This window comes from Urocitellus parryii, chromosome 1, assembly GCF_045843805.1.
Source record: "Urocitellus parryii isolate mUroPar1 chromosome 1, mUroPar1.hap1, whole genome shotgun sequence".
Classification (NCBI taxonomy): Eukaryota; Metazoa; Chordata; class Mammalia; order Rodentia; family Sciuridae; genus Urocitellus; species Urocitellus parryii.
This window is the reverse complement of record NC_135531.1, coordinates 95,362,777-95,384,504: the sequence shown is the minus strand read 5'-3', so window position 1 is coordinate 95,384,504 and position 21,728 is coordinate 95,362,777. Positions and strand designations below refer to the sequence as shown.

General features: G+C 36.4%; 2 protein-coding genes across 2 annotated transcripts in view; both read right to left on the bottom strand.

The window, feature by feature from the left end:
* Pcdhac1 (protocadherin alpha subfamily C, 1) overlaps positions 1–7,363 on the bottom strand; it is a 33,883-nt gene extending 26,520 nt beyond the window's left edge. Inside the window, exon 1 of the mRNA XM_077796441.1 lies at positions 4,928–7,363. Within this exon, the coding sequence (XP_077652567.1) occupies positions 4,928–7,363 (2,436 nt within the window). The remainder of the gene's footprint in view (positions 1–4,927) is intronic.
* A 191-nt stretch (positions 7,364–7,554) lies between these two features.
* LOC144253692 (protocadherin alpha-13-like) overlaps positions 7,555–21,728 on the bottom strand; it is a 42,812-nt gene continuing 28,638 nt past the window's right edge. The window contains exons 2-3 of the mRNA XM_077796403.1: positions 7,846–8,004; positions 7,555–7,788 (exon numbers count right to left, since the gene is read on the bottom strand). Coding sequence (XP_077652529.1) covers positions 7,555–7,788; positions 7,846–8,004 — 393 coding nt within the window. The remainder of the gene's footprint in view (positions 7,789–7,845; positions 8,005–21,728) is intronic.

The following is a 21,728-nucleotide window of genomic DNA, read 5'->3' as shown; positions in this document are numbered from 1 at the left end:
GGGGTAGGAAAGATGGTGGAATGCGGTGGTCATCATTACCCTAAGTACATGTAAGAAGACATGAAGGATGTGACTACTTTGTGTACAACCAGCAATATGAAAAATTGTGCTCTATATGTGTAATATGAATTGTAATGCATTCTTCTGTCATATATAACAAAAATAAAAAATAAGATCCATATGTGCCTGGATTAAAAGAGTACATTTTAGATTTTATCATTTGGGTTCCACTATGAAAACAGAATACATGTACATGGCAACCATATGGCTCTAGAAACAGCCAAGAATACTTGGGATGCAATAGAATAAAAGGCCTTTTTCTTTCTCTGCAACACAGAGTAGAATCTGCTCCTAGATTCTAAAACAAGTTCCAAATGAATATATAATGGCCTTCTGCATTTATAGCTTGAGGAGGAAATAGATGAAAGATGAAAAAGATATGTTTTATAAACAAAGACACAGAGAGCTTCACTAGTAAATTCTACCAGATAGTTAAGAAAACCACATCACCAATATTAACAAATTTGGGCAGGGAATAGAAATAAAAATAGAAAGAGAAAAATTTTAACTTGTTCAATACAGCCAACATAACCTTGATACTAAACCTTAATAAGAAAATAAGAAAAGAAAATGATAAACCAATCTAAACTGATAAACATAGATGCAAAACCCCACCAAGATATCTTAATCTTAATTGTTTTTATCTTTTTCATATCTTTTTTATTTGTTTATATCTCAAACTATTCCCTTAGCTCATAGATTAAAACTGAGAATGAAAGAAGTGGTCACCTTGATTGTTTTGCTTTATTTTTAAAGAATGATCCTTACCAACAAATTTCTTTCACTCTATAATACTTTAGTCAGAATCCTGGGCTGTGCTCCATATTTGAGTTCTGCCAAATGTCAATATATTCATATGAGATGCATTTGAGCAATGAAAAAACCTTTTAGCAATTTATTCCACCTTTCTCCCAACCCAATTAAATGTATTTAGTCTCTGGAATATTATTGTTTTCCTCTAACAGCAAATATTAAAGACAACAAAAATCAATAGGTCACTAATATTGTCAGACATGTTGTCAATATTTTGCCACTCATGTTTTCCAAGTATAGATTTTTCCTTTTGTCCACTCAAGTTATAATGCTATTTTTCATTCTTCAGTATGAATTTGAAGTTCTCTATTATACAACAAACACTGGTATACTATTTAAATAACTTTTTAAACCTCCATATATTTTATATGCTGTGCAAGCTTTCTTACAGTATTCCTAAGTTTTTTTTAAGTGTGATTATCAGCCTCAAAGTCAAAATAGATATAAGGAAAGATTTCACTAACCTATGGGAAAGTTTACTTGTGGAATATATGTTTAAAAAAAAAACTTGAATGCCAAAAATATTCTATCACTTTTAACAAATGATACTGCAGAGCAGAACTCTCCTATATCCAATAGGCCCTAGAAAAAAAGGAACTGGTTTAATTCAAGAAGAACAATACACTAATATGACATTGGTATGTTCAAACTATAACTTTCATGTGGAATATTGAAATATGGCCAGTTGTATGCTATCTCACATATATTGACTACATTAATATATATTATCTAAAATAACTTTCCAATGCAAACAATTTTAAATGACAAGTAAATTTTACATTAATATGTAAATGACAGTACCTCCTTACCTCTAATGAGGTACTTACTATCTTAGTTACCAACTGAAAAAACTAAATTGCTCATCAAGACTCTTTTTTTTTCTTTAGTTGTCAATGGACCTTTATTTTATTTACTTATATGTGGTACTGAGAATCGAATCCAGGGTCTCACACTTGCTAGGCAAGTGCTCTACCACTGAGCTATAACCCCAATCCAAGACTCTTAACAAAAAAAGATACATATTGTCTATTTATTGCACAATCATCAGTGGATCGATTTTGTTTATATCTTTTAAATATTATTAATAGGAGAGACACAATAAAAACCATGTTTTTAAATTTCTTAAACCGACAACTTTTAGTATTTTATACTTACTATATTAATGTACACTGTAAATAAAATGAGGGATGAGCTTAAAATTTGAACAAAGTATGAACACATGTATCAAAATGACTATGACTTAGGTACACATAATCTTTAAATTTCATGATTTTCAAAGGAACTTTGTTTAATAAAATTCAAGCAATAAATATTTTTAGAATTCTGTTGATATTAAGACATTCCATGCATACTACAACAAGCATTCTTTGCTAAAGAATCGAGATTGGATCAATATGTTATTGAGTAGGAAGAAGTAAATAATAAATGCCTGTGTGAACTACAGAACTTCAGCTGTACATAAGTTGTTTATTCATGTTCTTAAAATCATTATTTATATGGAAATATCCAGACTTCCAAAAATTATTAGCAAACCAATGGACTATCAAAAAGTGAAATATCAGCAATGATGAGAAAGGATTGCTGAACTAAATAATGGGATGGCATAATATTCCTGCACTTATGAGAAGCCTATCTCTGATTTTTTATTACACATATCAGTTTTTAAATGTGTAATGAATAAATAAAATACACAACAGGGTTTTATTCTGCCATAAAAGAAGAAGAAAATTGTGTCATTTGCAGAAAAATGGAAAGAAATGGAGAGCATCATGTTAAGTAAAATAAGTCAAACTCAGAAAGACAAATGTCATACATTTTTTCTCACATATAGAAGCTAGAGAGAAAAAAAAGGGTCTCATGAAAATAGAAGGGAGACCATTAGGATAGAGTAAGGGGATCTGGAAGGAGAGGAGATAAGGAGGGAAAAGGGAGTTAATGGGGAGTGAAGTCAATCAAATTATCTTATGTGCATGTGCCACAGTAAAACCCTTCTACTCTATATAATTGATATGCACCAATAAAAACTAAAAAGCTTTTTAAATGTGGAGAAGATTTTAAATGTGGTGAAGATTTTTCTGTTACTTGATATATTTTCAAGTATCTAATTATCCTTCTAACTTCCAGGTTCATTGGTCTTCCTATAATTTATATGTATTTCCTTCCCATAGTAAAAAATGTTTTTCTCAAATAATTCCTGATTCCCAAACTTCAAAGCCATTACTAGTGTTCTCAACTCTGTAACAGAAAACAATAAAATAAAAGGAATAAATGGTTAATTTTCTTGATGGAAAAGTATTCATATACTAATAGCTTTGATATTTCATGTTTATGTTGGGGGGACCCATTTTCTCCCTCAAAATTAACTGAGATTCTGTAAGTAGCACTCACTGCAAATGTCACAATGAAACAACATGTGACCCCATTGATCCCTTTGTCACTGACATCTATAGACTGGACTTTTGCTTTGCCCCAGAATATAACACTGAGCTAGCTCTTGGACCAGAAAATCACTCTGCTATTTGATTAGTACATGTGCTGAGGAAGAAAATAATCACTGAAACAACATAATTTGAAAGTGACCATCAAACTAACTATATATACACAGGAAAAGCAGAAAAGTGAAACTTTCCCCTAGATGTTGAACAGTATTATAATTCAATTCACAAATTTGCATATTTATTTATTAACTCCTTCAGCAAGCATTTACCAGACATATCTTACAGATTGGGTTCTTCTGTGATAATATTAAGTTTACAAAAATATGCTGGATGTGAATCTATTTTATTTCCAGTTACCATCATTATTTGTGAGAGAATAACTCATAACCCACTTTCCCTTTCCCCCTCATAGCCTAAAAGAGCAAAATAAGGAACGCTTCATTTTTTCCTTTCCTTATCTCTGTATACCTCTCTCTATATATCCATAATTTCTATGAGAAAGGTCAGAAAGTAATAGTGTAGAATTCCTAGGAAAAAAAGGTATTTTCCTGACTCCATTCAAAAAAATTTTGAAATGTCAAGAGCCACTATGAATAAACTATAGTATTTGAATCATTTATCTTTGATTAGATACATTAATCTCAAATATGGCACTTACCTATTTGTTAAGTATATTTGGCTTCTAAACTAATAAGAAAATTAAATCCAAGTTTAATGGACTTTGAATAGTAAGTTCACCCTTGAACATACAAATGCTTCTGACACAAAAATTAGTCATTTTTCTTTTTTGTAAAATATATTTAAAAATATGCAAAATAAAAGGTTGTTAAGTCCTATACCCAATATTATTTTCTTCTTTATATGAGTACAAATAGATGTTCTGAGACATGCTTATAATTTCTATGTAATGACAAAACACTGTTGTGGAGCCATTAGCTATATTCTGAGTGCCTTTCTCAATGGAGAATATTTTGCCAAAACGATATTCATGAAAAGTGTAAGCTACAGAATAGGCCACATTTTATCAAATGGTATATCATTCAAGATACAAATCAAATGCTATCTCTATCACAAAGCCACTTCTGTTTCCCTCCCTATCCAGCTGTTCTCTCATGCTTTCTCTCTCTTTTCTTGGAATACCCACCGCAATTCATTTTTACATCTCTTGTGGGTATTGTGACCATTTAATAATGCATTGTAATGGTCTGGATAAATGTGTTCTCTTCCATGATAGTTTGCTTTAGTATACAAAGATTTTAAATATTTTTTTATTCTTCATTATACGTACCAGAGTGTCTTGCACATATGTTTCTCAAGAAATGCTCTGGTGCTTCATTTTTTTGTTGTTGTTGATTTAGACCTCTATATTACTTTTATTATTTTAATAGCTTTTAATGTTTTACCCTTATTTCTCAAAACTAAACCATAATCTCCTTGAGGCTTATGATAATCTTCTAAACACTTTTATATTCCCAGAATTCTTGGCACAGGGTATGCTTAAAAGTATTCCATTTAATTGATTAAATTTTATCAAAGATTCATCTAAAAAACATTTCAGAATATAGCTAGCAGCCATCTCCCAGTCAGAAGAATCAAATCCCATAAAATTTGCTTACCATGACATTGACATTTGTATGATCCCCTTTCCTATTCTGAATCTGAATACAGGAGATTGGCAAATTCAGTCTTACCCCAGTGGCCAGATTTCTCAGGTCAGCAGCATTATGTTCCCCATGCAACAGCAAACTGTTATGATTAGAACCAAGTCCCAGAGAGGCCCGATAGAGATATGTCTGAGTTAGTCTCTCTACTGTAGTGACATCTACTGTGGCTGATGTCATATAATGATTAGAAGCCATCTTCCTTCCATACCTCAGATCCTCTGAAGAGTGACAGCAGCTCTGAGAGCAATAACCTGGGCTCTGGCTCAACTTAATACACATGAAGAAAAGTAAGCACCCCAGAAACAGAAAGGAAACGCAGGCCAGGGCAATTACTAAGTACAAGTTCCGGGTAGAAAGTTGCCCTCCTGGTTCCCAGACATCTTCAAATTCTGGAAGGACTTGAGGCACAGAATTGCTCAATAGTACACCCAGAATGACAGAGGAGGAAAGTGGAGGGTCTCCATGGTCCTGAACCACTACCACTACCCTCTGCTTAAGTGCATCAGTGGAAAGAACTAAGCGTGCAGTTCGGAGCTCTCCCATATTGGCTGAAATTCTGAAAAGGCTAGAGTCAGAAGCCTGAGAGATATGGTAGGACAGCCAGGCATTGGAACCACTGTCTGCATCCTCTGCTACCACTTTTGTGATCAAGTGTCCTATTCTGGCAGAGCGGGGCACAGCTTCCACTGGGATAGAGCCATTTCTGGGCAAGGGAAACAAGATGACTGGAGCATTATCATTCCTATCTACCACAAACAAGTTTACGGTCACTGTTGAACTTCTGGGAGGAATGCCACTATCACAGCCTTCCACTTGGAAGTGAAATCCCCTGAGTTTCTCAAAGTCAAAGGAAGTTTTGGCAGTGATATCCCCACTGGATGGTTCCACTGCCACCAAGCTAGAGGCCGGCATCCCTTCAGAATTAAGAGTATCCAACAGTTCATAAAAGACAAGGCCATTCTTCCCCTGGTCTGGGTCCTGGGCAAACACACGGCCTAAAGAGGCCCCAAGGCCATTGTTTTCAGCCACAAAAATTTCTTGTTGTGGTTGAGGAAATCTTGGTGTATTGTCATTTACATCAGCAATTGACACAGTGAGGGTCCTTTGGGTGCTGAGTGGGGGTGAGCCACCATCTGAGGCAGTGATCAGGACCTGGTATTCACTTATCTGTTCGTGGTCCAGAGGCCCATCAGTCAGGAGGCTGTAGTAGTTGTCAAAGGAAGCCTTCAGCTGAAAAGGGCCTCTGCTGGACATGCTACAAATGACTCTACCATTGGGACCAAGGTCCTCGTCCTTTACACTAAGGAGAGCAATCACTGTGCCAGGGGCAGCATCCTCAGGTACTGAATTGGAGATAGTCATGAAGTCCACCTCCGGGGCATGATCATTCACATCAGTCACCTCCACCAGCAGTTTGGCAGTGCTCACTAAACCGAAGGCACCTTCGTCCCTTGCCTCAATGTATGCCTCCAACAGCGTTTCTGGTGCACCTAGTGAAGCAGCTACCTGAACCTCCCCACTTTTAGGATGTACGTGAAAGATATGTCGCAGCTCTGCTTGAGTGCTATTGCTTAAGGAATACCAGACTTCACCATTAGAGCCTTCATCTGGATCCGAGGCCCGAACTTGGAACAACACCGTCCCATTTGGTGCAGTCTCTGGAACCTTGGTACGGTATACAGAGCGTTCAAATACAGGTGCGTTGTCGTTAGTGTCCACCACGATGATGGTGACTTGTGCGTCTGCGGAGCGCACAGGTAACCCACCATCCTGAGCTATGAGGACCAGCAGATGGGTGGCAAGCTGCTCGCGATCCAGAGCTTTCTCCAACACCAACTCCGGGTATTCGCTGCCGTCGACTCGCGACCCCATGTCCAGGCGAAAGTGCTGATTGGGGCTTAGGCTGTAACTGAGCATCCCGTTGCTTCCCTCATCGGCATCTTGGGCATTAGGGAGAGTAAAGCGGGCTCCAGGTGTTAGGAACTCCGGGATGTGCAACTGCACATCGCCGGCAGGAAAATGAGGTGAGTTGTCATTGGTATCCAGGACGTGAACACGCATCTTGTGCAGCTCCAGAGGGTCCTCAAACATTAGTTCACAGGTCAAGACGCAGGAAGCTTTGGTCCCGCACAGCCGCTCGCGGTCCGCGGGCTCTCGGACCACCACGTTACCGCTGCCCAGGTCCACTCCAAAGTAGGGCTCGTGGTGGTGGGAGAGGATGCGAAAGTTCCTTAAGGACAGAGAGGACGCCGGCAGCTTCAAGTCCGCGGCGACATTGCCTATCGCCACGCCCCGCTGGGTCTCCTCCAATACCGAGTACTCCAACTGTTTGGCGGCAGCGCCGCAGGAGACCCACAAACAGAGTACCACCACCATCCAACCCATCATTCTCCCCTTTGGCGTCCACGCTCCACCAGCGGTGACCTGGGACCATGCTCCGGACTCCCGGAGACCGTAAGTCACCGTGAGGAGCAAGTTCTGTGAGCCGACGCGAACTAGAAGTGCAGCGACCGCCGGCCCACGTTCGGCCTCTGGAATACGGGAATTACCCGGCGCTGGCCGGCTGGGAGCTCTGTTTGCTAAACTGGAGGCTTTGCCGCCGTCTGGGAAAGAGGATCCGGCCGGGTGCGGAGGAGCGCAGCGCCGCCTAGGGGAGCAGAGGCGAGTAAACTTGCCAGGGCCGGAGAAGAGCCCTCTTCAGTCTCGGCGGGGTGGGATCTCGCCCCTGGCTCTGGCTGCAGGCGCACGGTGGGACGAGGAATTCGTTCCGAGAAACTAGTCTCACCTTTAAGGGCGTTTCCTAAGACGACGCCCTAACACTGCCCCAGTCATAACCTCTTCCAGAAGACAGCTGGTAAGTGGGACTGAACCCGGTTGGACTCCTCCACGCCAAGTCGACCGTCTAGCCCGGTCCCTGTGACCCACTGACCCCCTGTATTGCCCACTGTAAGTGCAGAACTCGGCGCAGAACCGCGGGGCGGAGGCGGTGAGAGGCGGAACCGTGAACGTGACAGACCACGCCTTTTAGGCTTAAGGAAACAGGAACCCAGGAACCCAGTGCTGTGATGCGTTGGGTGCTGTTCCCAGGCTCCTCGCTGAGGGTTGAAGTCCCTCCCGCACCCTCTTAAGACTCCGGAGCCGCCCAGAGTTCAATGTAGGCGACAAGGAGGGCACTTTGGGGAACAGTATCCACTTCAAACTTCCCCCAGACTCAGGCTTTTGAGGCAGCAAAGCCAGCGCAAGGCTTACGATTTTATGTGGGGTTTTTGTTTGTTTGTTTGTTGTTTTTTCTTGCTTTCTGCCAGACCTCAGTTTCTCGTTTCCTAAGAAGCCCTACTGGGAGTACAGACAACTCTAGACGCTCAGAGTAACCGAGGAGGTCATAAACCAGTAAAAATACCCAAAACCAGAAACTTAAAAATTGACAACTTGTCCCCAAACAAGTTGTGAGAATATGTGGAGGGGAAAGAAAGTACTGAGATAGTCTCCACAGTGCGACCAGGAAACTCCCTTCTGTAAATTCATTCTCTGTGAATATTTTAAAAAACAGCAATGAGGCAGTAGATGCCAATGCCTTCTCCAACTTCGCTTTCAATTCAATTCGGGCTTCTGCACGGAAATCGCGACGGTGATCAGTTCAGTGAGAAACATCTCTGAACCACAACACCTCCAAATTCCGCCTGCCACCTAAACCCAGTTTCTGAGAGACAGGCGAGCTGAAATGACTGAATTCCTCACTCAAACCCTCTTTTAAATATAGTTGCAGAGTTCAAAGCTCCAAGAATAAAAATTTGAAAGGCAAAAACTGAAAACTGATCAAAGAACTAAAGCTCCCAGAACATTTTCTGGTTAAAAATTGCCTAAAAGCATTGATAATTAATGTAGCTGGGTGATGGCACATGTAGGTTAATTATAATTTCTCTCAATTTTTTGTTTATGTTTGAATATTTGTGTAATATTTTTAAATTGCTGATTTAAATTGTGGGGAGAGTGACAACTCCAGAACTCTCTTTTTAAGATCAAAAGTGGAACTCTCCCACTGAAAAGTGGAGTTCAGTGTTCCACTGAGAACCATTTACCTCCCCTGTACATCACAGATCCATTCCCTGTTTCTTCCAGGGAACTATATATAGGATGTAACATAAGGCAGTGTAAATAGTAAGTGCACCCTGACTAGTTTGCCTTTGTGAATTAAGGAACTAAGTCTCAGACAAAATTTAAACAAGAAACATGTGTGCCCATTAGGTTCAGCCACAAGAGTAGAGTCAATTAGCAAACTTTACTAGGATATGAAATAGTCCACAAAAATTGAACTTATTCTTAAACAAATTTCAAAAACAAACAAATTATTGGCTTCAGTGCCAAAGATTAGGATTTGTATTTCCTTGTCTTCATTTACTGCTACTAGTCAAGCTAACTGCTTTGGGATTAAAAGTTATTCTTTCCACTAGTAGCATATGAAATACATTTGGAGAGATGGCATTTGACTTTTGGAGAAACCTTTTAATTTTAGACCTATAGTGAAGCCTCTTACACCAGGTTTAAGAATACTAAACTATATCTAGGTGGACAGTATGTGTAGGCAAAAATTAAATGCCTTGAAAATAGATGTTAGTGGCAGTTTAAATGGGGCTATAGGAACAAGGAAAGCTAGAAATCTGAGGAATGTGTGAAGGATTTTTGTGGTAAATTTCCATAGTGGTTCTCTGTATGAAGCCCGAATTGAATTGAAAGCGAAGTTGGAGAAGGTATTGGCATCTACTGCCTCATTGCTGTTTTTTAAAATATTCACAGATCTCAAAGCCAAAAGAAGAAAATATTGAATCTGATACCCACTTAAGCACTTGTCAGTAAAAGGATACTTGTACTTTAAACAAAATTTTCTTAGTGCTTTAGATTGTTCCCTAGAAATATATTAGGTACTATGGAAACTAATCAACAAATAAGACATCATCATCATCACATTAAACAGACTTTAATCCTGTATGATAGTTTAACCAATTGCCCAAAGCAAGTCTAATAGAGTGGGAGTTCTTTGAAGATAGAGATCTGTGTCATTTAATTTTGTTTCTCAAGTTTTGAAAGTAGCTAAAGCACTCTTGATATAAAACATCCTCTTTGGTCTTTTCTTTTTTTTTATCTTAGACTCTTTTCCAATAACAAATCACTACAGAATTTCTTTGCCAAGTTTTTATTCTAAGGAACTAATTGTTCTCTATGACATACATACCTTCTAAAGTGTCTTGGACCTTTCTTTGTAAATTTACACTCTAATTAACTCTATGTTATGTTTACTTGTTATTTTTATTAATGATGTACCAATAAGTACATGTATAAAGACACAAATGGTGTGACTCTACTTTGTGTACAACCAGAGAAATGAAAAATTGTGTTCCATTTGTGTACTATGAATCAAAATGCATTCTGCTGTCATGTATAATTAATTATAACAAATTAAAAAAATAAAGTCACACTTGACCAAAAAAAAAACCTTTCTATAAAAATATTTTCCATCTTACAAATAGTGACCCTCAGAACTTAAGTCATATTTCAGGTAGGTAAATCAGCTCCAAGAAAAAGATGTCTTGTCCTTTCATTCTAAATACTGTATATGTGATAAGAGTCCAAGATTGCAGTCTGACCATCAGGGCAAACCACTGCCAATGCCTATTTGCTGAGTTGTCACAGGCTAAAGACAAAAGTAGATTTATATTACTGGAAGTAAAAATCTGAAGTTTATTTGTATTTCAAAATTTTTTCCCTTGAATGGTCCCTTTGGGTATTTTTTTCCTTTTCCACATATTTTGTCTCTTTGAGGACATTTATTAGGAGTAAGTTGGATTTCTTTTTTTCTGTGTTTCAAATCTATGTTTTTCTCTCTAATTCTGCTAAACTATTTGCCATTTCCCATTTATTTTTCTCAAATTTCTCAAGTATTTCTTCTTGCTCTGGACTACATCCTAGGCAGAACCTGTTCGCCTTTTTTACTGCTTCTAATATGGCCTTAATTTCTGTGATGACTTTATATTTCTCTTCCATTTATGTCATGAATTGTTCCAGCTCACATTTCATGACTTTTGTGGCTTTTCATTTTGTCATTGAAACTCTGGAACTCTGTTTTGAGTTCTAGATTCTCTGAGGCCATTGAAAATTAAGTTTTCCAAACAGAACTGAAGAAAATATTGAACACCATATATTCAGAGGTGAATATACAAAATAGATAAGGAACTCAAACAACTCAATGATAAGAAAACAACACATTTGAAATGAATAAAGGATTAGAAGACAGTCCAAAATACCAATTTCTTATTTATAGGCAAAATAAATAAAATTATTATCTTCTTAATATGATGAACTGTGCTTTATCATTCTGCAAATGCAGGGTAAAGCTTAATCATATCATTGTGGGTCTTTCCAGTAGATGCTAAGAGTTTTGTGTGTACTAATGAAAATAAGTATGTTTTGGAGGAAGTTATAACTAGTTTTAGATTAAGAATGAGAAATTTGAGTGCATTTTAAAATTTGAGACAAAAGTGTGTGTGTGTTACATATTTTTAGCGTTCACATTTTTTGTCATGAAAGTAACAAATACTATTTTGTGCTTTTGATGAAGTTTGACTTACATACATGGTTTTTATTGCTATTTTTCACTTTGAGTAGAATGTTCATTAATGTAAATTGTATTTATTTTTATACTCTAGTTTTCTCTAATTTTATTTCTAGGCAATAGGTTAAAAAACTTTTAATTTTAAAGAAGAAATAAACTGAGTAAAGGGGATGGCAGACATAATTCAGAGGTAGAGCATTTTCCTAGCATATGCAAGGCCCCCAGTTGGATCCCCAGCACTGGGAGGGGGAAAAAAAAGGAGTAGTAAGGAAACTGAATAGATATCTCAAAACACACCCCACCCCCTGACACACACATACACACAATGGTCAACAGGTATATGAAAAATGCTCAAAATCACTAATTATCAGGGAAATGCAAATTTAAACCACAGTTAGATATTATCTCACATCTGTTAGAATGACTGTTGTCAAAGATGAAAGAGATGTTAGTAATGATGTGGAAAAAAGGGAATCCCTACATGATGTTGGTAGGAATATAAATTAGTACAGCTGTAATGCAAAACAGCATGGAGGTTCCTCAAAAAGTTGAAGAAAAAATGGCCATATGATCTGGCAATCCCACTATTGGGTGTATATTTAAGGAAGATGAAACCAATATGTCAAAGAGACTACAATTTGTACCCTCATGTTCAATATTCAAAACAGCTTAGATATGGTATCAACCTAAGTCTCCATCAGTGACTCATCAGTGAGTAAATGGATAAAGAAAATGTGGTATACATACACTATGGAATACTAAAGAAGGAAACCTTGTCATTTGTGATAACATAGATGAATCCAGAGGATATAAGTGAAATAAGCCAGGCACGGAAAGATAAAGATCACATGATCTCATTTTCACAGTTAGTCCTCCATATCCATGGATTTCACATCTCTGAATTCAACCAACTACTGATCAAAAATACTTTTTAAAAGTTGCTTCTAAACTGAACATGCACATTTTTCTTGTCATTATTCCATAAACAATAAAATGTAACAAACATTTACATATCACTTACATTACATTAGGTATTATAATTAAACTAGAGATGATTTAAAGTATACAGAAGGATGTGCATATGTTTTATGCACATTTTATATAAGAAACTTAATCATCCACAAGTTTTGGAATCTGTGGGGGCCCTGTAGCCAATACCACAGATACCCAGGGATGATGGCACATGAAGTCGAACAAAATTGAATTCATAAAAGAAGGCAATACTGTGGTGGTCAAAAGGGGTTGGAGTGGGGAGATGTTGGTCAAAGGATACAAAATTTCAGTTAGGAGACATAAATTCAAAAGGTCTATTAAAACAATGTATTCTATGTTCAAAAATTGCAGAGTAAATTTTAAGTGCTATCAGTGCAAAAAGTATGCAAGATAATTACTACATTAATTAGTTTTATTAAGCCATTCCACAATATATTCAAACTTCACAGCATACTGTACATGATAAATATATACAATATTTATTTCTTAATCTTAAAATAATTGATTAATTAGGTCTTGTGAGTTTTTTGGCTAAAGACTTCTGTTAAAAATCTGCTTGTATAAAATTTCAGGTGTGTATTCTCATTTGTAATTTGTCATGTATATAGTTTTTCCTTTCTTGCAATACGAATATAGATCCCATGTTGGCTCTTTTGAGCACTACTTATCTTTGAGAGAAGTTCTTCCAAGACCAGCTGCTTGCAGATAGAATATGTAATCAGATGGGTAACAACTACTTTGATTTAAAGTTAAACATTCTCTTTTTTTGCCATTTTGATAGAGTGTTTTGTGGGTACCATAGCTTTTACATGTCTTCAAACTGATGAGAACTGGCAACTGCAAGACAACTGGTCATTCAGAGTTTTCTCTTGAGCTTTCCACATCCTTAGGTTCAATCCTGAAATAATGATGCATCTGCTCACTATGGCATTCAGCCCTTACTTCTATCCTATTTAGTCACAGGATTACGAGAATCATGCCTTCAGTCTCTTACCTAGATCTTTTTGTTCCAAAACAAGGAGTCATTGGTTTTGCATCTCAGAGTAAATTTCCGCATGGAAACACTGATCTACCAGGCCTTCCTGAAATCTCCAGTAGTAGGTATATTTTCACAGCATTCTCACATCTTCATCCAATCTTCATGGCACTTGGGAAATTATCTTCATAATCATCATAGTATTATTCAAATGTTTATGGAGTTTCATCACAGATGTGATTTTATTTTATTTTGTCTGCTGCTCTTTTTGTTATTTTTGTTGAGTGTTATGGTAGAAAAGAGACTTTTGAGTGTATGTTTTCATTTATCCATAGTTGATAAAAAGCTCACTTTTGTTTAATTATTGTAGGTATGTGGGAAAGTTCTGATTTTAATATTTTTAATTAATCATCTCATTGAAATATTATTTTTCCTTCAATTTTTCTGGGATTTCTTTTAATTTTGAGGGGATTTTGCAGGTAAAAATTTGTATTACCTAGACATTTTTTAATAATTTAAATATATTTTATTCTTCTTTCTAATATAATGCATGTGTGTGTATTCATATCCTGTGTTGTCTTAAACATCCATGACAGTATTGAATAAAGTCTATAATAAGTGTCCTGATATGCTCATGATTTTTATGGGAATAGTTCTTGTACTTAGTGTTTAAAATGAAATTGGCTAGTACTTTGTCACATTATTATTATTATTATTATTTACTTTTAATGACTTTTAAGTATCTTTCCTGATGACATTTTGTTTATCATTTTTAAACCATCATATAGCATAAGATTGTATACACACTTTTCAGAAAAATGTTGAGAATTTTATATCAAATTACACATTAATTATGTAACAAACTGATATTAGGAAGAATGGTTAGTAGTGATTTTAGGACTTCCTTTTCAACCACACTTAAAGAAAACTTCATCAGTAACTCAGAGGAAGATTTAATTTGAGTGCTTACCAATATGAAGCTTGAATGTAGGTAAATATATGATGTAATTGAAACAGATAGGCTGGATGTTAGTAAATTTTTGAGTTTTAAAACAAGTAAGTATAAGCCAGGCATAGTGGCATACACCTGTAATCCCAGAGACTTGGGAGGCTGGAGCAGAGAATTCCAAGCTCAAGGACAGCCTGGGCAAGTTAGTGAGATCCTGTCTCAAATGAAAAATAAAAAGGTCTGGGGATATAGCTCAATGGGAAAGTGCCCCTGGCTTCAGTACCTAATGCTAAAAAAAATAGATATAAAAGTCTAGAACTGTCTCATATTTGACAGTTTTGCATCTAGCAAAAAAAAAAGACACAAAATTCTTATTTTCAACTCATCATGAAAAATAGGTGATATGGCTTGCTATCATTTGGATATTTTTTTCACCCAGAGATTCATTTTGTTGGAAGCTTGGCCCTCAATGTAACAGTATTAAGAGTTGTAGGACCTTTCAGATGTGCAACCTGTGAGATTAGGTGATAGGGTACTACCCTCAGGGGGGATTAATGCCCATCTTGGTATTACAGTGGTATATTACATCTCTTGGTACTGGATTAGTTACTGTGAGAGCAGGTTGCTATCAAGCTAGCTTGACTTCCTTCCTCCACTCTCATTCTTTTTCCTCTTACCACATGAACTCTTCTTCTATTTTCCATTGTGAAGGCTTCACAAGAAACTAAGTAAATGCCACACCATATTCATGAACTTTCCCACCTCCAGAACTTCAAGTCAATGTGAACCCCCTCCCCTTTTTTTAACAACTTATCCAGTTTCAGGTATTTGGGATAACAACAACAAAAACCCCAAGTACAATGTGGCTATTAAGTAAACATAATTTTGGACTCAATTACTATATATATATATATATATATATATATATATATATATATATAAAATAAAAGAGCTAGATCTACTCTCTTGGAGCTGATTTGATTAACCAAAGTCTGACTTTAAGCTCTGAGGGCTACACTTTGAAAGTAAAATAGAAAACCTGTATCTTAAGCAATTGTATGAAACAATAAAAGAAATGTGTTGTTGGACATAAAACAGAAATGTAACAAATTTGCCAATCACACAAAAGAGGTGGGTAGGAGAGCAGCTATATCAGGTAAGGAAATGACAACCAGATGGTAATTCAAACCCACAGAAACAAATGAAAAGAACTAGAAATGGTATATAAGAAATGTTATAAATGTATATTGCTCTTTTTTTTCTCTCAGCATGTCTAAAAGATATACTAAGAATGTATTGTTGGGTTTGTTATATATATATATATATATATATAACAAACCCAACAATATGGTTTTCTGTAGTAATTGTTATAAATTATCACACCCTGGGTGGCTTACAACAATTTTTTTCCTAGTTCTGGAGGGGACAAGTCCAAACTCCATTTACTGGCTGGGCTGTACTCCCTCTAGAGGCTCCAGGAGTATTCTATTCCTTGACTCTTCCAGGTCCACATGACCTTCTGTTCTGTGTGTGTTTTCTCTTCTTCTACCTCTTATAAAGACACTTGTCATTGGAATTAGTCATTGGAAAATCCAGGATGACCTCATCCCCAGACCCTTGACTTAATTACATCTTCAAAGATTATTTTCTAAGTAAAGTCACAGGTTCCATAACTTTTGTGGGAGCCACAATTCAACCCACCAAAAGATGTAACAGAGTTAACAATAATAGGAAAAGGTTGGAGGAATAAAGTTATATTTTATTTTATAATATTTTATATGTCACTCAAATTAATATAAATCTGAAGTAGATACTACTAAGCTAGAATGTGTATGGTAAACTCTGGAGAAACTACTGAGAAAACAACTCAAACAAATACATTTTAAAACATTAAAGGAATTGCAATGTTAAATTATAAAATACTCACTATAAATAAATAAGAAAGGGAGAGGCATAGGAATAAGAGAGAATGATGACACATAGGAAAGAAAGAGGAAAATGTCAGGCATAAATCCAACTGTATCAATAAAATCATTAAATGTGCATGGATTAAATAATCCAACAAAAAGTAGAATTGTTAGAGTTTTGGACTAGATTTTTTAAAGAAAACAAAATCCAACTATATATTGTCTATAGGAACAAACTTTAGATTGAAAAATAAAAATAGGAACCAGGCACAGGGGCCCATGCGTGTAATCCCAGTAGCTCCGCAGGCTGAAGCAAGAGGATCACAAGTTCAAAGCCAACCTCAGCATCTTAGCAAGGCCCTAAGCAACCCAGCAAGACCCTGTCTCAAAAAGGGAGAGGGGCTGGGGGTGTGACTCTGTGGTTGAACACCCCTGGGTCCAATCCCTAGCACAAAAATAATAATAATAAAATAAGAAAGGATGGTAAAATATATATTGTGGAAACAGCAAACACAAGAGGCATTAGGGCAATACACAATCTACAAGACAAAAAATATTACTATAAATATAAAGGGACATTTTATAATGACAGAGGGGTGAATTAGGGAGACAGAACAATTAGATACATACCTAACCTAAAAAAGTACTAAAAACTCATGAAAGAAAAAATAGACAATTCTATAGCAATAGCTGGAGATTTTAATACTCCACTCCCAGGAATGGATAACTAGACAGAAGATCAACAAAGAAAGCCATGAACAATACTAAAAACCAACCAGACCTAAAAGATATCTGCCTCTATTTGGGCTGCTATAACAAAATACTATATGCTATGAAGCTTATGAACAATGAAAATTTATTTCTGGCAGTTCTGGAGGCTGGGAAGTCTATGATCAAGACACCAGATTTGGTGTCTGATGATGATGTACTTTCCATTTCACAGATGTTGTATTCTTGATGTGTCCTAACACGTAGAAGAGGCAAGGCAACTCTCTAGGGCCCAGTTTATATGAGCTCTACTCCTATTCATGAGGGTAGTGTTCTTATGACCTAATCAGCTTTCAAAGGCACAACCGCTTCATGCTATCACACTGAATATTAGGTTTCAACATAAATGTGGGAAGGGAAGACGAAACATTTAGATCACAGTAAAAACTGTAGAACATTCATCTGTCAGCCACAGAATACACATTCTTCTCAATTATACATGGAACACTCTCCATGACAAGATATATGCTAAGCTACAAAACAAACCAACAAATTTTAAAAGATTGCTATCATACAATGTATGTTCTTCAACCACAATGGAGTAAAATTAAAAATCAATAACCAAAATAATATGGATAATTCACAAACAAGTGGAAATTCAACAATACATAATAACATAACCAACAAGTCAAATAATAAACCAAGAGAGAGAGATTAGAAAATAACCTAGGGCTGGGGTTGTGGCCTAGTGGTAGAGCACTTGCCTAGCGTAAGTGAGTTACTGGGTTCAATTCCCAGCACTGCATATGAATAAATGAATAAAATAAAGGTCCATCAACAATTTTAAAATATTTTTTAAAAGAAAATAACCTTAGATGAATAAAAATGAAGACAGAACATGTTAAAACTTACAGGATACAGCTTAAGCAGGACTTAGAAATTTATAGCTGTCAACATTCTTTTAAAAAGAGCTCAAATCAATAACATAACCGTCTACCTTAAAACATTGGAAAAGTAAACTCAAATGAGAAGCAGGGAAGAAAATAATTAGAAAAGAATTTAATGAGAAAAATAGTAAGAAAAAGCAATAAAGACAAAGAAACTACAAGTTCTTCCTTGAAAAGATCAATAAAATTAACAAATCTTTACTACACTACCCAAGAGAAAAAGCCAAAAGTTTCAAATTACTACAACCAAAAATGAAACAAGGTACATTACTATTGACCTTACATAAATAAAAAGAAAGATAAGGAAACTATATGAACAATTGTATACTAATAAATGAGCAGTCTAAATGAAATGGAAAATTCCTACAAATATAGTAATACTAAAATCAAGTAAAAAAGTAAAAAAGAAATATAAAATGCAAAGAGAATTAATTAGTTAAAAAGAGCTATACACAAAGGTTCAGGACCAAAATGCATTACCAATGAATTCTGTCAAACAATTTTTTTGAAATTTTGGTAGCACTGGGTATTGAACCCAGGGTGCTCTACCACCGAGCTACATTCCCAGTCCTTTTAATTTTTACAGAGTGGAGGGTGGGGAAGGAACTTACTAAGTTTCCCAGGCTGATCTCAAACTTGTGATCCTCCTGTCTCAGTTTCCCAAGTTGCTGGGGTTAAGCCTGGCTTCCACCAAACATTTAAATAAGTATAATATTAAGTAAATAAGATGGTCACAATAATGCATGCTTGTAATCCCAGCCATTCAAGAGACTGAAACAAGAGGATTGCAAGTTTGAGGGCAGCATCAGCAACTTAGAAAGATCCTATTTCAATATGAAAGAAATAGAAGGAGGAAGAAAAGGAGAAGGAGGGGGGAGAGAAAAAGGAAGAAGGAGGAGGAGGAAGGAAGAAAAGGAAAAGGAAGGAGGAGGAGAAATGAATGACTGAGGGAGGGAAGGATAGTCAAACTGGGAGTGTAATTCAGTGGTTAGATGCTCCTGGATTCAATCCTCAATACTGAAAAAATAATAAGTATCAATAACATTTCTTTACAAACTATTCCAAAGAATAGGAAGTTGAATGCTTCCATTCTGAGGCTAATATTTCCCTGACACTAAGACCAAATAAAGTTATCAGTGTCTGGTGAGAATCCAATCTCTGCTGCCAAGATGGTACCTTGAATTCTGTACCTTCACATGACAGAAGAGCAAAATAGCAAAAGGGCCTCATGCTCTGGGAAGCCACTTTGACACATAAGGCCTTAATCCCATCCATGAAGGAGGAGCCCTCATAAATCACATCCTTGTGACCCCAATTCTTAATATTATCATACTGGAAATTAAATTTCAACACAATTTTTTAGTAGACACAAACTTCCAAACCATAGCAACTACAGACAATATCTCTTATGAATACAGTTACACATATCTTTAACAAAATAACAGCAAACAACTTTAGCAGTATATAAAATTAATTATATACCCTCACCAAGTAGGATTCATTCCAGGAATAAAAAAGAAATTTATTTTGTTACAGTTCTGAAGGCTAGAAGTCCATGAATAGCTAGCAGGGGTAGTTTCTCCTGCCCTGGACTTACAAATGGCCATCTTCTCCTTGTATCTTTATGTGATCTTCCTTATGTGTGAGTTGATGCTCTAATCTCCTCTTACTACAAGATACTAGTTGTATTACATTTGGGTCTAAATTAATGGACTTAATTATCTCATTAAAGACCCTACCTCAAAATACTGGGTTTAGAATGAATTTGGAGAGGAACACAATTTAACCCATAACACACTGACTGCAGGCTCCCAACTCTAAGTCCCAAATATAATGTAATCAAGCATCGGTGAGATGTGAGGTATGATACTTCCTGGGGCAAAATTACATTCCTCTCCAGCTATGAATCTGTGAAGCAAGACAAGTTTTCTGTTTCTGAAATTCAATGTTAGGACAGGCATAGAATAGGCATTCTCATTTCAAAAGGAAGGAATAAAACAAAATTAGCCACAAGAGGCAAGCATAACCGAACCTAGAGGGCAAAACTGTACTGATTTTAATGCTGAAAAATAAAATCTTTTTGGTTCAGTGCTTTGCACTCTGGGCCCATTGGGGTGGTGCCAACTCTGGTCTCTCCAGAGTGGCAGCCTTACTCCCTTAGCCCTGCACCTTCTGGGTCTCTGGTGGTACAGGAAGCTTTGCTAACATCTAAACCAATTTTAGGGTCATTCTTCCTTTTCTTCAAACTTTTCTTTGGAGGAAAATTCATGTTCACAGCAATAGTTGTGCTGTACAATTTCAGAAGCCCAACAGCCTCTCTTTGCTTCATCCCCTCTCTGCCCCCTGGAATCCAAGCTGCCAGCATTTCTGCTGGTATAATCCCATCTCTATTTTGGCTGACATGGCTGATTGGTCCATAAGTCACACAGTTATAATCTCTCCAAATGATGCTTTCTGATTTATATGCTATTTATGAGATAGAAAACTTCCTAAATATTCAAGTTCTAGTTTCCATTTTTTTCAAGTGCTGGGGCCTGAACCCAGGGCCTTATACATTTGAGACAAGCACTTTACCTCTGAGTTACATTCCTGGTCCAAGTTCTTTTTGCTTAACAATTTCTTCCTTAATTATCTCTTTCTTCCTATATTTCACTCTAAAAAGCAAAGATATATCAGACTAATCATTTAACAGTTGGCTTAAAAATCTCAACTAAATATTCAAGTTTATCATTTATAAGTTTTGTTTTCCATAAACACTGTTACACAACTAAGTCAACTTCTTGCCACTTTATAAAAAGGAGTTACTTTCCTCCAGTTTCCAATAATATGTGTCTCATTTCCACTTGAGACTTCAATAGAAACATCTTTAATATTTATATTTCTACCAACACTGTGTTCGTGACATATGTATATCTCTAAAATTATAGAAGTTTTGTCTACAGTCTCTTTTATTACTGAGCTCACCAGAGTCACCTGTAGCATCCACATTTCTACCAAGAGTTTCTTCAGGTTGGTGGGCTTTTTTCTAATATGCACCTCAAAACTCTTCCAGACTTTACTCATTACCCAATTCCAAAACTGCTTCACATTTTTAGGTATTTATTACAATAAAACTCCACTTCACAGGACCAAAGTTTGCTAAAACAACCACAGACTGGGTGGCATAAACAACAGAATTTATTTCCTTGCATTTCTGGTGACTAGAAATCCAAGATCAGAGTGTTGATAGCATTGGTTTCTCCTAAGGTTTCTCTCCTTGGCTTGTAGAAGGACATGTTCTCCTAGTATCTTCACATGGCATTCTTTACATTGTGTGTGCCTGAGTCTGAATCTTCTCTTCTCTTTAGGACAACAGTTATTTTGAATTAGGATCCACTCTAATGATCTCATTACCTCTTTAAAGACCCCCTCTCCAAATATAGTCACATTCTGAGGGAGTAGAGGTTAGGACTTCACCATGTGAATTGGCAGGGGGGCTATTCAGCCCATACATAATACCATATTAACAGAATAAAAATCAAAGACCACATGATATTCTCAATAGATGCAGAAAAAACATTTGAAAACTCCAACACCATTTCATAATTTAAAAAATTCTACAAACTATCAACAAGAGAATTTCCTCTTTCTGATAAGGACATTTATTTAAAACCCATGAGTAAGAGC